Source organism: Aspergillus terreus, genomic scaffold (assembly GCF_000149615.1).
Source record: "Aspergillus terreus NIH2624 scaffold_11 genomic scaffold, whole genome shotgun sequence".
In the NCBI taxonomy this organism is placed as follows: Eukaryota; Fungi; Ascomycota; class Eurotiomycetes; order Eurotiales; family Aspergillaceae; genus Aspergillus; species Aspergillus terreus.
Window position 1 is genome coordinate 589,154 of NT_165934.1, and position 19,518 is coordinate 608,671.

The 19,518-nt window shown below is 53.3% G+C and overlaps 8 protein-coding genes across 8 annotated transcripts; 5 read left to right on the forward strand and 3 right to left on the reverse strand.

Moving 5' to 3' along the window:
• Positions 1–309: 309 nt before the first annotated feature.
• ATEG_07634 (mitochondrial 37S ribosomal protein uS12m) lies at positions 310–1,001 on the reverse strand (the record flags this gene model as incomplete). Its single annotated transcript, XM_001216255.1, has 3 exons — positions 310–375; positions 434–534; positions 590–1,001. The coding sequence occupies 3 exons, from the start codon at positions 999–1,001 to the stop codon at positions 310–312; spliced, it is 579 nt and encodes a 192-aa protein (XP_001216255.1).
• A 634-nt stretch (positions 1,002–1,635) lies between these two features.
• On the forward strand, positions 1,636–1,962 carry ATEG_07635 (uncharacterized protein; the record flags this gene model as incomplete). The annotated part of the gene is made up of 2 exons (XM_001216256.1): positions 1,636–1,822; positions 1,898–1,962. 2 exons carry the CDS (start codon positions 1,636–1,638, stop codon positions 1,960–1,962), a joined length of 252 nt encoding a protein of 83 aa, XP_001216256.1.
• A 691-nt stretch (positions 1,963–2,653) lies between these two features.
• On the reverse strand, positions 2,654–3,575 carry ATEG_07636 (uncharacterized protein; the record flags this gene model as incomplete). Its single annotated transcript, XM_001216257.1, has 3 exons — positions 2,654–2,811; positions 2,861–2,944; positions 3,002–3,575. The coding sequence occupies 3 exons, from the start codon at positions 3,573–3,575 to the stop codon at positions 2,654–2,656; spliced, it is 816 nt and encodes a 271-aa protein (XP_001216257.1).
• A 1,968-nt stretch (positions 3,576–5,543) lies between these two features.
• On the forward strand, positions 5,544–6,970 carry ATEG_07637 (uncharacterized protein; the record flags this gene model as incomplete). The annotated part of the gene is made up of 3 exons (XM_001216258.1): positions 5,544–5,748; positions 5,810–6,735; positions 6,782–6,970. 3 exons carry the CDS (start codon positions 5,544–5,546, stop codon positions 6,968–6,970), a joined length of 1,320 nt encoding a protein of 439 aa, XP_001216258.1.
• Positions 6,971–7,540: 570 nt separating this feature from the next.
• On the forward strand, positions 7,541–8,397 carry ATEG_07638 (putative MFS monosaccharide transporter; the record flags this gene model as incomplete). The annotated part of the gene is made up of 3 exons (XM_001216259.1): positions 7,541–7,637; positions 7,691–7,798; positions 7,853–8,397. The coding sequence occupies 3 exons, from the start codon at positions 7,541–7,543 to the stop codon at positions 8,395–8,397; spliced, it is 750 nt and encodes a 249-aa protein (XP_001216259.1).
• A 1,104-nt stretch (positions 8,398–9,501) lies between these two features.
• erg8 (phosphomevalonate kinase) lies at positions 9,502–11,001 on the reverse strand (the record flags this gene model as incomplete). The annotated part of the gene is made up of 2 exons (XM_001216260.1): positions 9,502–10,597; positions 10,649–11,001. The coding sequence occupies 2 exons, from the start codon at positions 10,999–11,001 to the stop codon at positions 9,502–9,504; spliced, it is 1,449 nt and encodes a 482-aa protein (XP_001216260.1).
• A 737-nt stretch (positions 11,002–11,738) lies between these two features.
• On the forward strand, positions 11,739–15,425 carry ATEG_07640 (putative RNA helicase-like splicing factor (HRH1); the record flags this gene model as incomplete). The annotated part of the gene is made up of 1 exon (XM_001216261.1): positions 11,739–15,425. One exon carries the CDS (start codon positions 11,739–11,741, stop codon positions 15,423–15,425), a length of 3,687 nt encoding a protein of 1,228 aa, XP_001216261.1.
• Positions 15,426–15,978: 553 nt separating this feature from the next.
• On the forward strand, positions 15,979–19,436 carry ATEG_07641 (NPA1/URB1 family protein; the record flags this gene model as incomplete). Its single annotated transcript, XM_001216262.1, has 4 exons — positions 15,979–17,827; positions 17,885–18,672; positions 18,733–19,059; positions 19,119–19,436. The coding sequence occupies 4 exons, from the start codon at positions 15,979–15,981 to the stop codon at positions 19,434–19,436; spliced, it is 3,282 nt and encodes a 1,093-aa protein (XP_001216262.1).
• Positions 19,437–19,518: the final 82 nt, after the last annotated feature.

Sequence of the window (19,518 nt, forward strand, 5' to 3'; positions counted from 1 at the left end):
TGGAAGACGATGTCCAAAAGATAAACCACATTACCACCTCACCACATATGCGATACCACATAAACCCCCATACAGACTTCATACTTCACCCGCTGTTTTATTTTATCTCCTTTCTGTCTATTCACGGAGCATGCGGTGATAAACGGTGTCATGTTACTGCCCTCTGCAATTACGGGAAACCCCATCCGAAAGAATTGTTTCATAAGTGTACATGTACATAGGCGTTTAACGATAACAACGATGAGTCCAGCTTGGAATGTAACAAATCACACAATAATACACAAGTATCGAGTCCGGAACTCATCCCATCTAATCCCTCTTGGGCTTCTTCGTTCCGTACTTCGACCGACTTGTCAACCGGTTGGCAACACCACCCTGCACGCAACACGCATTAGCACAATACACCACTCCATCAGGATAGAAAGAGACCTACCAGATCCATCGCCCCCCGAACCAGATGATACTTCACACCGGGACAATCCGGCGCACGACCACCGCGGACCATAACCACGCTGTGCTGCTGAACATTGTGGCCTACACACATTAGCCATCTCTCATCCATCAGTCCCCCCGGTACCCAGGAACCTACCTTCACCCGGAATATACGCCGTAACAATCTTCCCACTGCTCAACCGCACACGAGCCGTCTTCCGCTCCCCGGAGTTCGGCTTCTTGGGCTTCGTGATACCCGTCTTCAGACACACGCCCTTCATCTCGGGGCGGCCGACGAGCGCCGGCGACCGCGAGCGCCGCGCCCGCTGCGCAACCCGGCACCCGCGCCGCACCTGGTTGTACGTCGCCTGGCGGAACGGCGACGTCGAGAACTGGCGGATGGCGGCCGTCGTGGCGCCGGTGATGGCGGTCGGCGTGCGGAGCACCGGCTGGAAGCGTCGGGGCGTCGGGGTCGGTTTGGGGACGGCGACGGCAGCACGGGAGAGCGCGGGGCGCTGGACGAGCGTCCGCAGGGTGCGGAGGGCTAACGACGAGACGAGGGGAGGCATTGTGGATTAGGCGTTCTCGGGAGGTTGTATGTGGATGGGAATGGCGTCGGGGCGTACGGGGTGTGATGGGCTGGATAATTTCCATGCGATAGGGTCACGTGTCTGCGTTGGTGGATTGTGTGCGTGACCGGAGGAGCTAGCTGACGCAGGCGGTGCGGCCTGGCTGCTCTGTAGGTAGCTCCTCCGACTTTCATCTTCAACATCAACCTCACCTCATCTCCATCTAGTCTTCTCCTCATCGACCTCTCCATCCTCCTCAGTACCTCCTGTCATCCACACGTTAATCCCTTCGATACCTCCGCCACAATGGTAACCCAATCCCGTCCACCTCTCCCTACAACAACACCTCCCATGCAAGAACCAACTAACAACTCCCCAGTCCCTCCGCATCGCCCCCCAATCCAACCACCCCTCCCAAACAGACAACACCAACACCCGCCAACAAATCCCGATCTCGCTGCCGCACCCGTCGAAAGGCGCCCCCTCGGCCCCAGGCCTCCCCGACACCCTCCGCGACAACATCACCCTCCCCGCCGCCCGCGGCAACCCATCCTCGCAGACGGCCCTCCCGGCGTCCGCGCACCCGCTCGAAGCCCGCCTCCTCGCCTGGCGCCAGACCCAGGATGCCCTGAAGATGGAGTCTCTGCGTCGGGCGTACGGCATCGCCGAGCCCATCCGCCGCGGCATGGAGCTGAAGATTGTCCGCGACGGCACGTTCCGGCCGGCCGTGCTGGGCGGCGTCAAGGGGGGCAACCTGCATGAGGATATCTTGGTGCTTGGGGGGCGGGATACGGAGGTTGGCTGGGAGGATATCTTCCAGGGTATTTTTTCCCCTTTTTTCTTTGGTTTTGTTGTATTGGGCGATTGCTGGGGATAGATTGAGCTAACGAGTGTAGGTGATGAGTTCCGGGAGCCGCCGACCTTCCACGACGAGATGGAGAAGAGATTGCGGATGGATTAGGGTCTTTTTTTCGGTTGTTCTCTGCTGGGTTAGGTTATGCTGTTCATACAGGTCATGAATCATCTGTTATTGAGGGTTACAATAATATGGGCTCTTAGCACGGTAAATTCGGGCAATCGTGTCTAGTCTAAGATGCGTAGATACAGGGTCGAGTTGGAAACCCAAATTGTTTGGTGATCATTATAGACGAGAGCAATTGAGCCACAAGGAAACTCAGAAGATATACGGAGAATTGCAAAGACCGACATGCTAAACCAAGACGTATATGTGGACAGCTGAAAACAGGGACAGGGTATATGAAACAAGGTAGATGAAGATAAGACCTCAAGAACTATGCAAACGCACACCCAGACTCAAACGATCACAATGCCTCAAGTGCTGAAAGCAAAACAGCAACATCCGAAACGCCATCCTAGAGTTTGATTGACAAATGGCCAGCCATATATCCTGCATCTAGGCCATACACCCGGCCGATTTCCAAGTCGTCCAGCGGGAGACTAAACCGTACAGATGAGCTGATCGGTACAGCATAAAGATACAGCAAATGGATCCGGAGGTCCAGGGAAAGAGTTGGCAAGGTCCCGCTGCGCTCGCCAGTTGGCGTGACCCGCCAGGGAGACCTCAACAGGTCATGCTGGGCTGATATAATCCATCCTCACGGTCATAATATACAGATGGATAACCTGTTGAGTTATTGAATGACACAGCGGCAGCCAGGGCTGCGTTCGCTGGACTCTCGTTCTCGGGTATACTGGGCCTTGGTGCCTTTTGCATCTTCCTCATCGATAAGTTCTTGAGGCTTCACCGTCATGTGTACCACATTCGGGGCATCCCGACTGAACTTAGAGTCTATGAGCCAGTTAGCACGACTCTTATCATCGTTCGTTGTGTAACATACCGGACAGAGGGGCTTTATCATCCAGAAGCTTCCCAAAGGAAATCAATCGAATAGAGCTGGGCGACGATGGTCGCGGTTCCCAATCTACAAACACCAATTGTCAACGGAATAGGCTTTCATCCCCGAAAAGGGGAGGCTTACCCTGTCGCCACTCCCGCCAGATTAATTCTTTCAGAGTATACACACTCATCGCAAACGGATCGTAATTCTCGACATTGACCGAGCGTTTCCGTAGGTACTTTCCATCAATCTTGAACGGATGCCGCGAGCCCGTAATCAGGAGTAATGTGATCACCAGAGACGGTCCAGAATCCTCCGTCTCTTTTGCGGACGTTTCCGACGACTGTGACGAGTGTTGAGTGAGGGCCTCTACCTTGGGCTCACCCGCATCCGCGGACGATGCAATGTTTGTGGGGAGAGTATCGACATTTCCCTGTTGGACCTCTTTGGCCTCGACGGGGGCAGCGGGTCCCTCGGTGGCGGTCGGGGGTTGCGACTCCGTGGGGGCCACGGTGTTGGTTTGGGATTCTGAAGTGGACGGTGCAGGAGCATCTGCAGCCTCTACTGGCTCCGGGGCAGACGTAAAGGCCAACGGTTGGGATTGAGGGTGCGGTTCTTGGGGGGAGGCGGCGGCGGTGGTGGCGGTGGATACGGGATCGTCTTTGGGGCTTAAATTCCCTGACGGGTCGGACGGGGGGTTCTCGTTGGCGGCCATGTCCAAAACTGACGAATCTTGAGAGAATATGCCCCGATTGGAATGGGGAGCGAATTAGGGTGAACGAAGGCTGCGGATGGAGGCCGATCGGCGAGGTGAGAGCGGAGGCAGACGGAGAGAAGTGGGTAGCAAAAAAGGGGGAGTTGACAGGTATTGATGGTGATATAATAACCAACGACGCAATCGAACAGATAAAAAGGAAGAGGGATGATGAAACGAGGGCGGCAAGGAGACAGGTGAGGGTAAAGGGAAAAGACGATGGTGATAGGGAGATGACGAGACACTGGTTGTTCCCGCGGCTAACGAGAGACGGGAAGCACCAGAACCCAGTCGGCTTCGCACTCCGAGAAAGGTTCCTGGAGGAAGCGATATGCGGCGGGTGTAGATAAAAGAAAAGAGGAGAGAGATAGGAAGAACGAGAGAGACAAGAGGGGAGAAGAGAAGAGAGACAGGAGGAGAGGAGAATGAGCTGGTGGAGAGCGAGAGTCCAGAAGGGGGAGAGACCGGACACCCGTTTGTCCTTCTGGGGAAATAAGGCGGCGATCCGGCTGGCGGTGGAGCAAGGCCGGAGTGGACCAGATCGAGGAAACGATTGAGGAGGATTTCCGGAGTATATGGGAGTATGGGATATGGAATATGGATGGAATATGGGGTGAATGGATTGAATGATGATGGGATATAAGGAAGAGGATTGATGGTGTTATGGTGTTGGGTTGATGACTTGTAGAACCGACTGTATAGTATAAGATATATATAATAGGTATGTATCTACGCCGTAGAATTGATGAATGAGGTGATTCTGATAGAGGTCGGATTCTATAATATGTCATTATTTGTTTAGTACATTTTACACAAGTTCCTGTCTAGTTTTTTTTACTTCAACAGTAATACTATATTATAGTTATTATAGCTTGATCCTCATGGATAATACGCGACATGCGCATCATCTCCTGATTCCCTTGCTGTATAGGTACAGTAGACCCATATAAACATCACTCCTCCGTAATCCTCAACACGACACTTCCCGATACCGCATCACACAACATGCACTGCACGACCCCGGATCGCCAAAGTGACATTGACAAACTCCCCGTCTGGACATCCACGATGCAGCCTGCAGTCGACATGCATCTCCTGCATCATCACCACCGACCAAATTGAGGCCAAACCCTCCTTTCCCTCTCCTCTCTTACTCCATCGAGACAATCCGAGCACCCTCCAGACCTTCTCATCTCGCCCACACACATCCTCGCCTTCCCCGCTTTTCTCCAGGCCAGCCGTCCGTGCTAGAACCGGCCGAAATCATTCATCGGGATTTTCTCCCCCTCATTCCGCGCCGAAGCGATCGTCTGTCGACCATCACCTGACAACGCCCCTAGGAATTTCCACCACAAAGAGGGAACAGAGGGGGAATCCAGCCCAATCTATTATGATTATTCAAAAAGAGATTGAAGAACCAACTGAAGAAGACCCTTCCCTCGCCACTGTGTCCACGTCGCGCCCTGGAATCCGTGACATCACTAGACAACGCGACAGCTTTGTTCCATCGCACGCCAAACCCTATCACCCTGCGTGTTCCCCCGGACTGAACAATCCCTCTGCTGTTCAAACGTGTCGTCGCCCATGGTCCCCCATTGATCGGTCGCCCTTCCACGGTCCAATCCTAGATCGAACCGCTGGCCCGGTGTCAAGTGGACGATGGCAGGCCCTGTCATGCAACTACCCTCCCCCGTTCATGGACTCTAATCCAGAAGCCTTCTGATGTAATCTGCCTTCTTATCAGAGGGTCTAGACAAAGGTCACACGCTCCACAGCTGACCGAAAATAATCGGAACCATGCCGCTGGCGCGTGGCACATCTACCGGTCTGCCGACTATTATTAACCCGCGGCGGGAATCCAGTCAGTCGATACGGCCAGACGATTTCCTCCTAGATAGGTTACAGCAGTATTTGCGAGCAACAATAAACATGGCTCGGAGACGCGGTAGTCGTGATAGATCCGGCGACCCGGCTCTCGATATCAACATTGCCGAGCCCGCTGTCTTCATCCCAACCTACACCCATAACCCGGCCGTCCTGAGAGGCTCCTGCACTCTGGTATTGAAAGAGAGCTATGCACTGAAGAAACTCACGGTGAACTTCCGCGGCGTATCCCATGTTCTGTGGCCACACGGTACGTCTCCCAGCGCCAACGGAGTCTACCTAATGTCCAGACTAATGCTTCCATGTAACAGGCTTTCGCGACAAAAGGACCGTTACAAATTGCAACTTCACTGTATATGATCCCAAGGACTCCGACACGGGAGAGAGTCAATGTACCAGCTGTGGTTCCCCCGAACCGATGGACCCCGGGGTAAACCGTCCGCCCCGAAAACGAAGCAAGCTATGGCATGCAATCACGAATCGCTGCCCACCAGGCCCTAAAGATTCTGCTGGATCGGAACGTCGGCTGTTATCTCCCGGTACTTACACGTATAATTTCGAGATGATCCTACCCTCTCACTTACCCGAATCCATCAATGTTCGACGAAGCCATGTGCAGTACAATGTCCGCGCGTGCATCGAGAGTCCCGGCATGTGGAGTCGAAAGATCACTCAAAATAAATCCATCACCGCCGTTCATTGTCCCGCAGAGGACTTCGTCGACGATGCTGAGCCAGTCTATGTCGCCCGGACCTGGCGAAAGCTCATCCGGTGCGAAATTATCGTCTCCAGAAGAGGTGCAGCGCTGGGCCGCCACCTCCCTGTCGCATTCGCGTTTTCCGAGCTGGCTATGGCTAAAGTACGCGGCGTGCACATCTATCTGCTGGAAAACGTCCAATACCTCCAGCGGAACGGCGTCGTATCCTGCTGCGGCCCCTTTAAGAGGCTGCGCCTGTATGAGACGAAGGATGACTCGATCCTGTCGGTATTAGATTCGCGGCGCAGCTCTGCCGATGACGGTCGTCCGTCGGACGAGGAACGAGATGATTCCTCGGGGAAGGAGAAGCCAGACCATGACCGGATGGCGAAACCAACAGACATGGACGGTACCACGATCGAGGTGGAATTGCCGCTTCCTGTCTGTCAGATCCATTCGACGGATGCCGATGGAGTCCAGAAGAACAGCATGCATTTCGACACGCGGTACAAGAATGTGCAGGTGAACCACTGGCTGGAGGTATGAGATCGACACCCACGTTACTGGCTCGGACTAATGGCAGCAGTTTGTGTTCTTCGTGGCGAAGAATGGCTTTTGTGACCCTGACGCTCCAATCGTGCAAAAATCCACCAAGATCCCCTTCCTACTTCGCTCATGTTATGCTCACCAGGCCAATGCGTCTCTCCCGGCGTATACCCAAAGCCAGAGTGGAAAGCAGTCCTGCACAGATTCCGTTGTTGAATATGTCGAATAATCCATCATTCTCGATGCGTGCGTCCATCTTTCTCTGTGATATCCCTGTAGCGCTCTGGTTGGATTGTTTTGGCCATTTCCCTCGGTCGACTCGCGGCGAGGATAAGTTTTGGACATGATATGACCCATGATGGGTTCGCGAACGAAGATAACTCTAATGCGATTTGAATTGGAACTGTTCGTCTTTTGTGGATGTCTCATTGGATTCCCCGTTGCATACGATGCTTAGAGTTTGGTCCCCACAGGCACTTCGGCATCACGATAACATCATTTCCACCCGTCGCTATGGACGGGCTGGGTTTGCAGCCGCCGACTGACATCAAACCTCTCGACAAACTCAGCGGTGATGTCAAATGTTCCCACTCTTTGGCTTCGTTTTGCGGATTCACCAACCCAATGCTTTGGTTAAAGTAACTGCGTCAATTCCCTCTTGCCACTATTACCGCATGCGATCTATATTGTCAGTTATTAACGGAATGCCCCCAATTGATGGCGACTGCAGATATAGCGCCCTCTCTCTGCTCTGGACAGCCTACACACCGCGACACACATACTCATCTATACGGCCATCATGGCGCCTCCCAAATACGCGGGACTATCGGGCAGGCCCCTCTCCCTCTCGATATCGACCATTGCGACCATGGGCTTCTTACTATTCGGATATGACCGTGAGTAGCGTGCGCATAACCAGACTCGATCTCAATTGCTTACCCTGATTCAGAAGGAGTGATGTCCGGCATCATCTCCGACCCAGCCTTCAACAACATGTTCACAGCCACGCGAGGCGACAACACCATGCAAGCGACAGTAACTGCCGTCTACGAAGTCGGTAGGACTCCGCAATCCACAGCGTCATCCCCCAGACAGCTAACTCACCACGCAGGCTGCTTGTTCGGCGCCATCTTCGCGCTCCTCTTCGGCGACCGCCTCGGTCGACGACGAATGGTGCTCATCGGCGCAACCGTTATGATCGTTGGCGTGATCATCCAGGTGTCGGCGATGCCAAACTCCCTGCCGCTCCTGCAGTTCATCTTCGGTCGCGTCATCACGGGCATCGGCAACGGCATGAACACCTCGACTATTCCGACCTACCAGGCCGAGTGCTCCAAGACCAGCAATCGCGGTCTGCTCATCTGTATTGAAGGCGGCATCATCGCCATCGGCACCGCGATCGCTTACTGGATCGACTACGGCGCGCATTTCGGGCCCCCTGATCTTGTCTGGCGTTTCCCTATCGCTTTCCAGGTCTTCTTCGGCATTATTATCATCGTCGGCATGATCTACCTCCCCGAATCGCCGCGCTATCTCATCGCCCATAACAAGCTTACCGAAGGCGAGACTGTTCTCGCCGCCCTCGCCGATCAGGAAATCAACTCCCACCACGTCCAGCTGGAAAAGACCCTCGTCCTCGACTCAATCCGCGCGTAAGCAGCCCCTCCACTGCTCTCTCCAATATATGCTAACGAACCCAGCTCCGGCGCCGAGAAAGCCCGCTTCCGCGACCTCCTCACCGGCGGCCCGTCGCAGCATCTCCGCCGTATGCTGGTCGGGTCCTCGTCGCAGGTCTTCCAGCAGATCTCCGGCTGCAACGCCGTGATCTACTATCTTCCCGTGCTTCTGGAGCAGTCCATCGGCCAGTCGCACAACTTCGCGCTGCTCATCGGCGGCATCAATATGATCTGCTACGCCATCTTCGCGACCTTCTCGTGGTTCTTCGTCGAGAAGATCGGCCGCCGCAAGCTCTTCCTCGGCGGGAGCTACGGGCAGTGCGCGGCGATGGTCATCGTCTTTGGCTGCCTGATTCCCGGCGACGCGCAGACCGCCAAGGGTGCTGTCTTCGGCCTCTTCCTGTACATGTGCTTCTTTGGCGCCACCTGGCTGCCCCTGCCGTGGCTGTACCCGGCCGAGCTGTCGCCCATCCGCACGCGCGCTAAGGCCAACGCCATCTCCACGTGCAATAACTGGCTGTTTAATTTCACGGTCGTGATGATCACCCCCGTTATGGTCGAGCATATCGGCTGGGGCACGTACTTGTTCTTTGCGGCGTGGAATGCCTTCTTCATCCCCGTCATCTGGTTCTTCTACCCGGAGACCGCGGGCCGCAGTCTCGAGGAGATCGATCTGATTTTCGCCAAGGGATTTATCGAGAAGATGAGCTATGTGCGGGCGTCGAAGGAGTTGCCGCGCCTGTCCGAGGATGAGATCGAGGAGAAGGCCATCGAGTATGGGCTGCTTGATCCGAGTGAGAAGTATCAGGATAAGCCGTCGTTTGAGAATGGGGAGTCGGTCGACGGTCCGTCTAATGTTTAGACTTGGATGGTGGACTGGATTAGGTTGGCTAGTGCATGTTGTAATGAGGGGATTGCGTACATATGTAGAGCGTTTACACGGTAGAATGTATATGACCTGCTAATATGGACACTTCTTTTATTTTAGTTCCCGTTCAAGTCAGATACAGACCTTTAACATGCTAATGCATACATGTCCTCATATACTTCGTAGGAGGGTCATTATCACCTCTGACAGTGTACCCTATATCCAACCCGCATACTGCTCCAGCACCTCATTGCGCACTCCTTCCGAGCCATGACGCACCCCAAGGAGCCGGACCTTACCAATCTTCCCGCCAAAGTCGTCCTCGACCTTACTCTCCCAGTTCTCAAAGAGCTCGTTCATGCGGCGGATCACCTCGGGGTCATCCCGAATAAGCACAGCGATAGCGTCATAGCCACCCGCACCCGGGACCACCCCGCCAATCACACCGTCAACTTCCGACAGCGCATCCAACAGCTCGGTCTGCACGCGAGGCTCGATAGGCACCTCGGTCTTGCGGGTCATACTGCGGATGTGGTTGCGCGAGCGCTGGATGAGGTTGCGGACGTCACCAAAGTCATTCTGCGGGTCGCGCTCCGGGTTCTGGGCCAGCTGGCGCAGCTCCAGACACAGCCGCTCGTTGTTCGACTGGAGGGCTGCCCAGAGGAGATCGGCCTCTTGCTTGTTCTGTTTGCGCCATTCGAGGACCTTCTTAACCATCGACGGGGTCTGGGACCCGCATTCCACGTCGCACAGCACCATCTGCATGCCGCGGGGAAGCTGCATGCCAAAATCCAGACACTCCGTGTCCCATGGGTGGTTGGGGTCGACATCCTCAACGATGGCGAACAGCCGCTCTTCGAAACCTGGCGAACCGGCGTCGCCGATCGATTCCAGAATGCTGGGGGAGAATCGCCGGTACAGACAAGATCCATAGATGGCGGCGGCCACGTCGAAGCCGGAGCCGACTTTGCCTTGGGCGGCGCAGTGGGCGGCTTGCGCGAGGTTGTGGAGTTTGTCACGGGCTGCACCCAGGTCGTCGGGCTGCATCGTGCGGTGGATGACCAGAGCTGAAACAAGGGAGGTCACCAGCGCGGCGGAGGAGCCTAGTCCGGTCTTGTGTGCCTCGTGGAGAGGGACGCCAAAGTTGACGAATCTGCCCGAGGACGAGGTCTTGGAGAAGGCGGTTTCCGAATAGTAGTCATTATCTGCGAGGATCGTGACGGAGAGAGACCCAAAGTCCTTGGAGTCGGCGACATAGCTGATGTAGGTTAAGGCGTAGTTGAGAGAGGTCTCCACGAATGGATTGCGTTTTCTGAGGCTTTCGGTTAGTAGATGGTCCGGAGAGGAATGGTTGTTTCTTTACCCATCATTCTTCTGGATGACTCTGATTCCACCCTTGTTCTCGCATGGCTGAATGTCGTACTCCCACACCGCATCTACAAATTGCGGCGACCGAACAACAATGCTGTCTTTCTTCTCCTCCGCAGCCGCTCCGTCCTCCGCCGATTCCGCTGGTGAGTCACTCGTGCGTTTTCCTGAGCTAGAGGACGCCGTTGGCCGATGATCCCTCCTGAGTTGTTGCACAATGATATGGATTCTGGAGTCAAGCGCAAACACGGTGCCCGTGTAATTGCGGTCTAGCACGAGGTAGCCCCCGGTGAGGAGCACCTTGCCCGGCGCGGACAGAGCCGTGGTGGCAGCAGGTTGCGAGATCATTTGGAGAACGAGTTTTGTGATAGTAGGGGTGATGTAGAAGATGGTCTAATGAGGGAAGGACGATGCTTCTGCTGTCTCTCTAGCGTCTTAACGTCAGCATTAGATTCAGAAGGGATCATATGTGGATAGAAATGATAGATGCAAACGCACGTGAAGATATATCAGTCACAGTTCCACGACCGATCAAATTCAGATCCGACTCACGGCCCCTTTTATGTTCGGCGTGATTGAAATTCGAGGGGTGATCTTTAGTGTCGACGCCCCGCGGTGATGGGTCTGGAAGCAGCGGCACAACCCGCGATGCACACCGAGTGTGGAGCAGTGTTACAACCACCGGATAGAACTGTGCGGACGAAACGGACCGGGCGGTATCATGCAGGCCCAGCGGCCTCTTCCAGTTCGGATTGGATAGCGCCGAGTGGACTGTTTCAACGCATCGTCGGATTGCGTTGTTGATTTCCCTTCCGGGGTGTGGCTGAAGCTCCAATGGCTGGTGGGGCTTATGTCATCATGGCTTATCTTATCGGTGGCGAGGCTCCGAACACGCCACAACGATTTTCCGCGATAGTGAGCTTTCTGAAAGGAACGCTTCTCGCGACTCGGTGATTAGAGAGTGCGCGGCACACTCTCCGCAAATGAATTGTCCTTCTATCATCTTCGCATAACTTCCGACTTTGACTCTTTAGCTGTCTCTCTTTTTGTGAGCTTTGTGAGCGGACGCGCTCTCCCCCCCGACCATGGATGATCTCCAGTCCTTGGAGCTTTTTTCGCTCGTTTCGCGAATCACCGGAGAACTGCAAAACCACTTGGGTGTGAACGACAAGACACTGGCGGAGTTCGTGATCGACCAGCATTTAAAATGTGGTTCCTTTGCGGATTTCAAAAAGTCCCTAGAGGACATGGGCGCCGAGTTTCCTCAGAGTTTGATGGAAAGTATCGATCGCCTGGTCCTCACGATGCATCCGAAATACAAGTCCAAAAAGGAAGACAAACCGGAAGACTCGACAGGTGGCAATGATATGGATGTTCTGGATGCGTTGGAGAAGAAAGCACGCGTGTTTAAAGGGCTGGCCGTTCCGGATAAAGTACCTAACTGGGACGACGAAGCGGACACTGCGCCGAACGATGCGAATGAAGCCGACGCCCGAGCCGATGCTATGGATGATACATTTGCGATGCTGGAGGGACTCGCCGGGAAAGCTCGCGAAGAGAAAACCCAGACGTCGAGGGATGAGCGGACTAGCAAGAAGCGAAGCCGGAGCCCGGATTATCGTGACGATCGAGACTCCCGTGGACGCAGAAACCGCGACAAATATCGCTCTCGGTCGAGGTCGTACAGTCCCCGCTATCGCAGGAGAGATGATGACGTCGATGAGTTCGGTCGGTCAGCAAGAAACCGCGACGACAAGTATCGAAATGGCCACAGTGAACGACGGAGACGACGTGACCGTGACGAAGACGACGATTTCCGAAAGCCTCCACCTGTCGAGTTGGACGACCAGCCGATCTTGTACAAGGTCTACGATGGACGTGTCACGGGCGTGAAGGATTTTGGAGCTTTTGTGAACCTGACTGGCGTCAAAGGGAAGGTTGATGGTCTCGTTCATGTCTCTGCGATGCAGGAGGGGGTCCGTGTGAATCATCCTTCCGATCTGGTGTCGCGAGGCCAGCCTGTCAAGGTCAAAGTTGTCAGCATTCAAGGTTCTCGCATCGGATTATCTATGAAGGAAGTCGACCAGGCCACAGGTCGTGATCTTATCCCGCAGAAACGCCTGGCATCCGGTGCTAATATGGAACGGCTGGATGCAATCTCCGGAAAGGACAGATACGGGAATCTGAGCTCGGATGTTCCAATCATCGAGGAATCGGATGGCAAGCCGATGAAAAACCGCAAGCGCCTGACCTCCCCAGAAAGATGGGAGATCAAGCAATTGATCGCCTCCGGAGCTGTATCGGCGGCCGACTACCCTGACATCGACGAAGAATACCACGCTACGTTGACCGGAGAAGGTACCTTTGAAGAAGAGGAGGATGTCGATATAGAGGTTCGGGACGAAGAACCGCCCTTCTTGGCCGGACAGACCAAGATGTCTCTGGAGCTGTCTCCTATCAGAGTTGTCAAAGCGCCGGATGGTTCCCTCAACCGTGCTGCAATGGCGGGTACCAATTTGGCCAAGGACAGACGAGAGCTACGGCAGCAAGAAGCTCAGGATAAAGCCGCAGAAAGAGCCGCAGAGGTGGACCTCAATGCTCAGTGGCAGGATCCCATGGTCGCTCCCGAAGACCGGAAATTCGCGTCGGATATTCGAAGTACCCAGCCCTCAAAATCCGATGAAGCTGTGCCAGAATGGAAGAGAGTTACCATGGGCAAGAACCCGTCGTTCGGAAAGCGAACGTCCATGTCGATCAAGCAGCAGCGTGAAAGTCTGCCCGTGTTCAAATTTCGAAAGCAACTGCTCGATGCTGTTCGGGACAATCAGCTACTGATCGTTGTTGGAGATACTGGATCTGGTAAGACCACGCAGGTAACGCAGTACCTGGCTGAGGCCGGCTTCGCAAACAATGGTATCATCGGCTGTACTCAACCTCGTCGTGTCGCCGCCATGTCCGTCGCCAAGCGTGTCGCCGAAGAAGTCGGTTGTCGCCTTGGGGCGGAAGTTGGTTATACCATCCGTTTCGAAGATTGTACAAGCCCGGACACGAAAATCAAGTACATGACCGACGGTATGCTACAGCGAGAAGTTCTCCTGGACCCAGATCTCAAGAAATACTCCGTTATCATGCTTGACGAGGCCCACGAACGAACTATCGCTACAGATGTTCTCTTTGGATTACTGAAAAAGACCGTTAAGCGGAGGCCTGATCTCAGACTGATCGTCACCTCGGCTACTCTGGATGCAGAGAAGTTCTCCGAGTATTTCAACGGGTGTCCTATCTTCTCGATTCCTGGCCGTACTTTCCCTGTCGAGATCATGTACTCGAAGGAGCCAGAATCCGATTATCTGGATGCTGCCCTCATCACCGTCATGCAGATCCATCTGACTGAACCGCCTGGTGATATCTTACTTTTCCTGACAGGACAGGAAGAAATTGATACTTCTTGTGAGATCCTGTACGAACGGATGAAGGCCTTAGGATCCTCGGTGCCTGAACTGGTTATCCTCCCTGTCTACTCTGCTCTTCCTAGTGAGATGCAAAGTCGAATCTTCGAGCCTGCGCCACCTGGTGGCCGGAAAGTGGTCATTGCAACGAACATCGCCGAGACTTCTATCACAATTGACAACATCTACTACGTCATCGACCCAGGATTCGTGAAACAAAATGCTTATGACCCGAAGCTTGGTATGGATTCCTTGGTGGTGACTCCTATCTCTCAGGCCCAGGCCAAGCAACGAGCCGGCCGTGCGGGCCGAACAGGCCCGGGAAAGTGTTTCCGTCTGTATACCGAGGCTGCCTATCAATCTGAGATGCTTCCGACCACGATTCCAGAGATCCAGCGCCAAAACCTCTCACATACTATCCTTATGTTGAAAGCGATGGGTATCAATGATCTTCTCCACTTCGACTTCATGGATCCGCCGCCGACAAACACCATGCTTACTGCGTTGGAAGAGCTCTATGCTCTGTCGGCGCTCGATGACGAAGGCCTCCTCACCCGCTTGGGTAGAAAGATGGCCGATTTCCCCATGGAGCCGGCTCTCGCCAAGGTTCTTATCGCATCAGTCGATATGGGATGCTCGGAAGAAATGCTGAGCATTGTCGCGATGCTCTCCATTCAATCTGTATTCTACCGGCCCAAGGAGAAACAGCAACAGGCCGACCAGAAGAAAGCGAAGTTCCACGATCCGCATGGCGATCACCTCACTCTCCTGAATGTGTATAACGGGTGGAAGAATGCCAAGTTCAACAATGCATGGTGTTTTGAAAACTTCATTCAGGCTCGCCAGATCCGTCGCGCACAGGATGTACGTCAGCAGCTCCTCGGTATCATGGATCGCTACCACCACAAGATTGTCTCTTGTGGAAGAAACACCACAAAAGTTCGCCAAGCGCTGTGCACCGGATTCTTTAGAAATGCAGCACGCAAGGACCCCCAGGAAGGATATAAAACACTTGTCGAGGGAACGCCTGTCTACATGCATCCCAGCTCCGCCTTGTTTGGCAAGCCCTCGGAACACGTCATTTACCATACGCTCGTCCTCACCACGAAGGAATACATGCACTGCACTACGGCGATCGAGCCCAAGTGGCTTGTCGAAGCTGCGCCCACATTCTTCAGGGTGGCCCCGACAGATCGGCTGTCGAAGCGCAAGAAGGCCGAGCGTATCCAGCCGCTGCATAACCGCTTTGCGGGAGAAGATGATTGGCGTCTTTCTGCACAGAGACGTCAGGGCAGAGGTGGGGGAGGTGGGACTTGGGGTTGATCTCTCTCAAGACTTCCTCTATCAGCTTCTTTTTATCGAGTTGATATATCAAGCTTTTTGTATTCAGAATACCCGACTTTACTGTTATTATTATACTCGTTCGACATTCAAAAGTACTAGATAGCTTATGTCGTTCAAATTATAAGATTATAGATGCCTGTCATTTGCCTATTTCTAGAGAGTGATCGATTCTGATCGATATTTAAGAGTAGTTCAGCACATGTAATGTGATGTTGATAATGAGCATAAGTGATAAAATAGTGAATTACCTGATTTGGTTAGTAATGATGAGTCAGCCATGCGGCGGCAGACCTCGTCCAATCATATCGCGCAAAAATCTGCTGGAGATGCTTCATATCGCTCCATCTTCATCCATCTTCTGTTCTTGTTTGACGTGTTTCTGATCTCCAAGCGTACGCTTTCTCAACCAAGATGTCGGAGAATCAGTTCCCACGGAACAAGAGGAGACGGCTGGATCATGCTCAAAACACCGATAATCCCTCCGAGATAACATCTCATACGCAACTGCGCGCCGCCCTCACGTTTTCGCAAAATGCAGTGGAGGCCAAGCAAGGTAAGCCCACGCCAGCATCAGTATACAAATATATGTTTACAGTTCAATCAAGGCCTTCGAGCATTCAAGGAGTTCCTTCAGTCAATTGGCCAGACTGAAGATGAGACTGAGAAGACTAAAAAGTTTCGACTTTTGAAATCCTACTGCGATTCGCAGATCACCCACGAAGAGGAGCCATCCTGCTTCCCGGACTTGATTCAGACGTGGAGTTTTGCAGACAGCAATAACAATGAGGGTCTCCTGACCCACGTGCCCTCTGTATTGGCCATTTTTATCAAGACCATCTCGAGTAACCTAGAGTTTCGAGAATTTGGATTGGCCTTGTGCAAATTCCTCTTGCGCAAAGAGCAGCTCAGATTCTTCAATCGCGGCTTGACGGCGGTCAAGTCGAAGGATCACTTGATCTCTCCGTGTCTCCGTTTGCTGACAGAGATCGTCAGTTTTGATGGTGGCGCCGTCGCACGACAGATCTTTTCCGCGCGATACATCACCTTCAAACGGCTTGATGTGTTCCTGACGCCCAACAAGGCCCAGCTTGAGGAAGGCGCAGAAGACACGCAGAAGCCGACGCTGCGGCGAAATGCGCAAAAGTACGTACTGGCGAACCTCCGCTTTCAGAATGCCGCGGGGAAGAGCGACATCATTGAACAGCACAAAATTATCCGGGCCTTCCTCGAGTATGTCAGAAAGGATTCCCGGGAAATCGTCTTGGAGATTATCGCCGCGATTGAAAGAGATATTGTAAAGGACTCTTCGCTGCCTCGAGCCACCAAGACGAAGTTCTTCAACCGGTGGAACCTGGAAAGACTTGTGACGCTCTATGGTTACGACCGCGACTCTGAGGAACCGAACCCTACTGGTGTCTCGATCGCAAGTGAAATTCACAAGATCTTGATGGCTGTCTGTACCGACACGGCACTCGGGGCTTTGCTACCGGAGACGGGCTGGTATCCCACCGGAATTGACCCAGAATCATTGCCCACAGATGAGGATACTTCAATTGAGCTGGGGCTTGATTCTGCTGTCTACGTTGACAAATACCGAGAGTCGGTGCCTGTCCGTAACGGCATCTTATCCCACCTTATCCAGACCCTGCGACCCGATACAGATAGTCTCCAGATCGAACTCCTGGTGGCGATTTTCAAAGCAGCTCCAGAACTTGTCGCCGACTTCTTCACCAAGAAGACCATGTTTGTTTCGGACCCTAAACCCACGCCTTCGTGGATGGCAGAATCCGCACTTCTTTTCTCCACCGTGAGCCTGCCGGTTCCAACAAACTGTGGATGGAAGGATAAACTGCCGGCCATGCCGCCACCGGTGTCGGTGGTCATTGAGAATATCTTACCGCGTCCACTCACACAGAAGACCATGACCCGCTGTCTCAATATGAACACGGAGATTGTCACTCTGTTTGCTGTCCGAATTTTGACCATCAGTTTCAATAAACTCCGCAAGGTTTTGCGGATTTTCAATGCCGATCACGGTGTCAGCCAAGCGTATTGGACGCAAGCTGCCAATAAATTGGTTGCTGAGTTTTCTCGACGATGTCCTGCTGCGAAGGACGTGGTCCTGCTGTTCAAAAGAACGGCTAAGGATGATCTGCAACAGCAAGATGCCGTCGCAGAGCTCCTTTCTTGCTTTTATGAAGTTGTGCCAGACGCGGCATTCGAGGAAGTTTTTGATGTGTCTCTAGTTTTGGTTGATGTTTTGAAGCGGTTGGAAGATACATCTCTGGGCGATGATGACAAGGAATTGCTGCTCAGTCAATTGCAAAGCATTTTGAAAATCGCGCACCAATCAGCGGCCATGCGTTGGTGGCAGCAACCAGGTAAGTATCTGGAGGGTCCTGGGACCCCGATACATGTGCTAATTACTATTTTGTTAGGATCCATGCAATTTTCTGCATTTACGTCCGTTCTGAAGGTCCTGGTGGAGGCATCGTCTCAAGATGATCTGACTGAGATCGATACTCTTTTGAAGGCAGTTCTCCAGGAAAACTCTGTGCTACGAAATGCGAAATCGTTTGCCGCCATTTTGTCGAGCTTCGATACCTCTGACCCCAAGGCTTATCAACTTCAACTGGCCTTTTTCGATAACTGCGTTTGTCGCATCGCCAAGAAGCCCGTCCACTATCAGGACTTGCTTGGTTCCCTGTTTGAAAGCACGCCAGACTCCGTTAGTCCGCTTGTAGCAGCTATCGCCGAGCAGTGGCCGTTCGTGGTCAAATCAGGCGATTCTAACACAGAAGGTGCTGTGTGCTCCTGGGCATCGCGTGTGTTAGGAAAACTCAAGCTTGCCGGTGAAGACTCTAAGGCTTTGAAGACTGCTCGGGATAGCCTATCCGCCGCTACAGAGAGAAAACAAAGCAAGTCGGTGTTGAAAAAGTGTCTCAAAGACACTGAAGAAGAACCCAGTGTCGAAGACAAAATGGAAGTCGATTCGACGCCTAATGTCCAGGATGAGAAGGCCGTGGTGGACCTTGAGCAAATGTTCGGTCCCCTCCCTGTCGAGAGCGACACACACAATGAGCTACGACTTTGGGAGAAAGATGAACTGGACTCTTCGATTGAGAAGGGTCGAGTAGCCGAGTTATTGCTGTGCCTGTGCTCACAACATGAAGAGATTCGGAAACAGGCCTTTAATAGCATTGCTCGCTTCATGTCCAAGCTCCGGGTATGTTCGGTTCATTTCCCAAGGGCAGTTTAGAGGGGAGGTTCTAACTCAATGTTGCAGGAATCGAAATATTCGGAATGGAGAAGTGTGTATATTCTCACTGGTGAACTTCTCGAGACAGTGAAGCAGGCTGGGCTCGAGTCACCCGTACCGTGGATTGCCGGAGAATGCGCAACCAGCTGTCTTGCCGTGCTCACCAACCCGATGCACAAGCTCTACGGCAAGGTGAATAAGTTCCTTCAGAAGGCACCCTCGTGGGAAGTTGAGAAGATCCCATCTTACTGGATCGACAAGATCCTGTTGCACGAACCGGAGTTGGACGACGGCTATTTCGAGGAGATCAACTGGCTGTTGGACCTGCTGGTCAAGGGTCTTCGTACGCAAGCTGTATGTTCAACTTAGTTCTTTTCTCTTGTCTCACGCAGTGCTAACACTTGATTCCACAGGACATGGAGATCTATCGCCGAGCGAACGTGTTTGAGCGCGTATTGTCTTTCTACGAGTCCCCCAGCACTGGCTTCTCGGCCAAGCGCAGTGTCTTGCATTTGTTGTATCGCTCCACACAGGTTCAAGGGAGCACTACCTTGATTACTCGCGCTGGTATTATCAGCTGGATCCAAAGCCAGGTTGCTGCGGTGAACGAGAAAGAGGCGGCTGTTTTCGCTGCAATGACCGACTCCTTGCATCGGTCTTCGGACCAAGATCGGTCGGCGAAATGGAGCGGAGGAGCGGTAATGCACGTCGTCGAGCACATAGTCGGATAAGTAATCCGAGAAGGCACTTGAAAGAAAGCGATGGAAGATGAGGAACAGTGCGCCTGTGTTATAGAGACCCCCTGAGAAATAT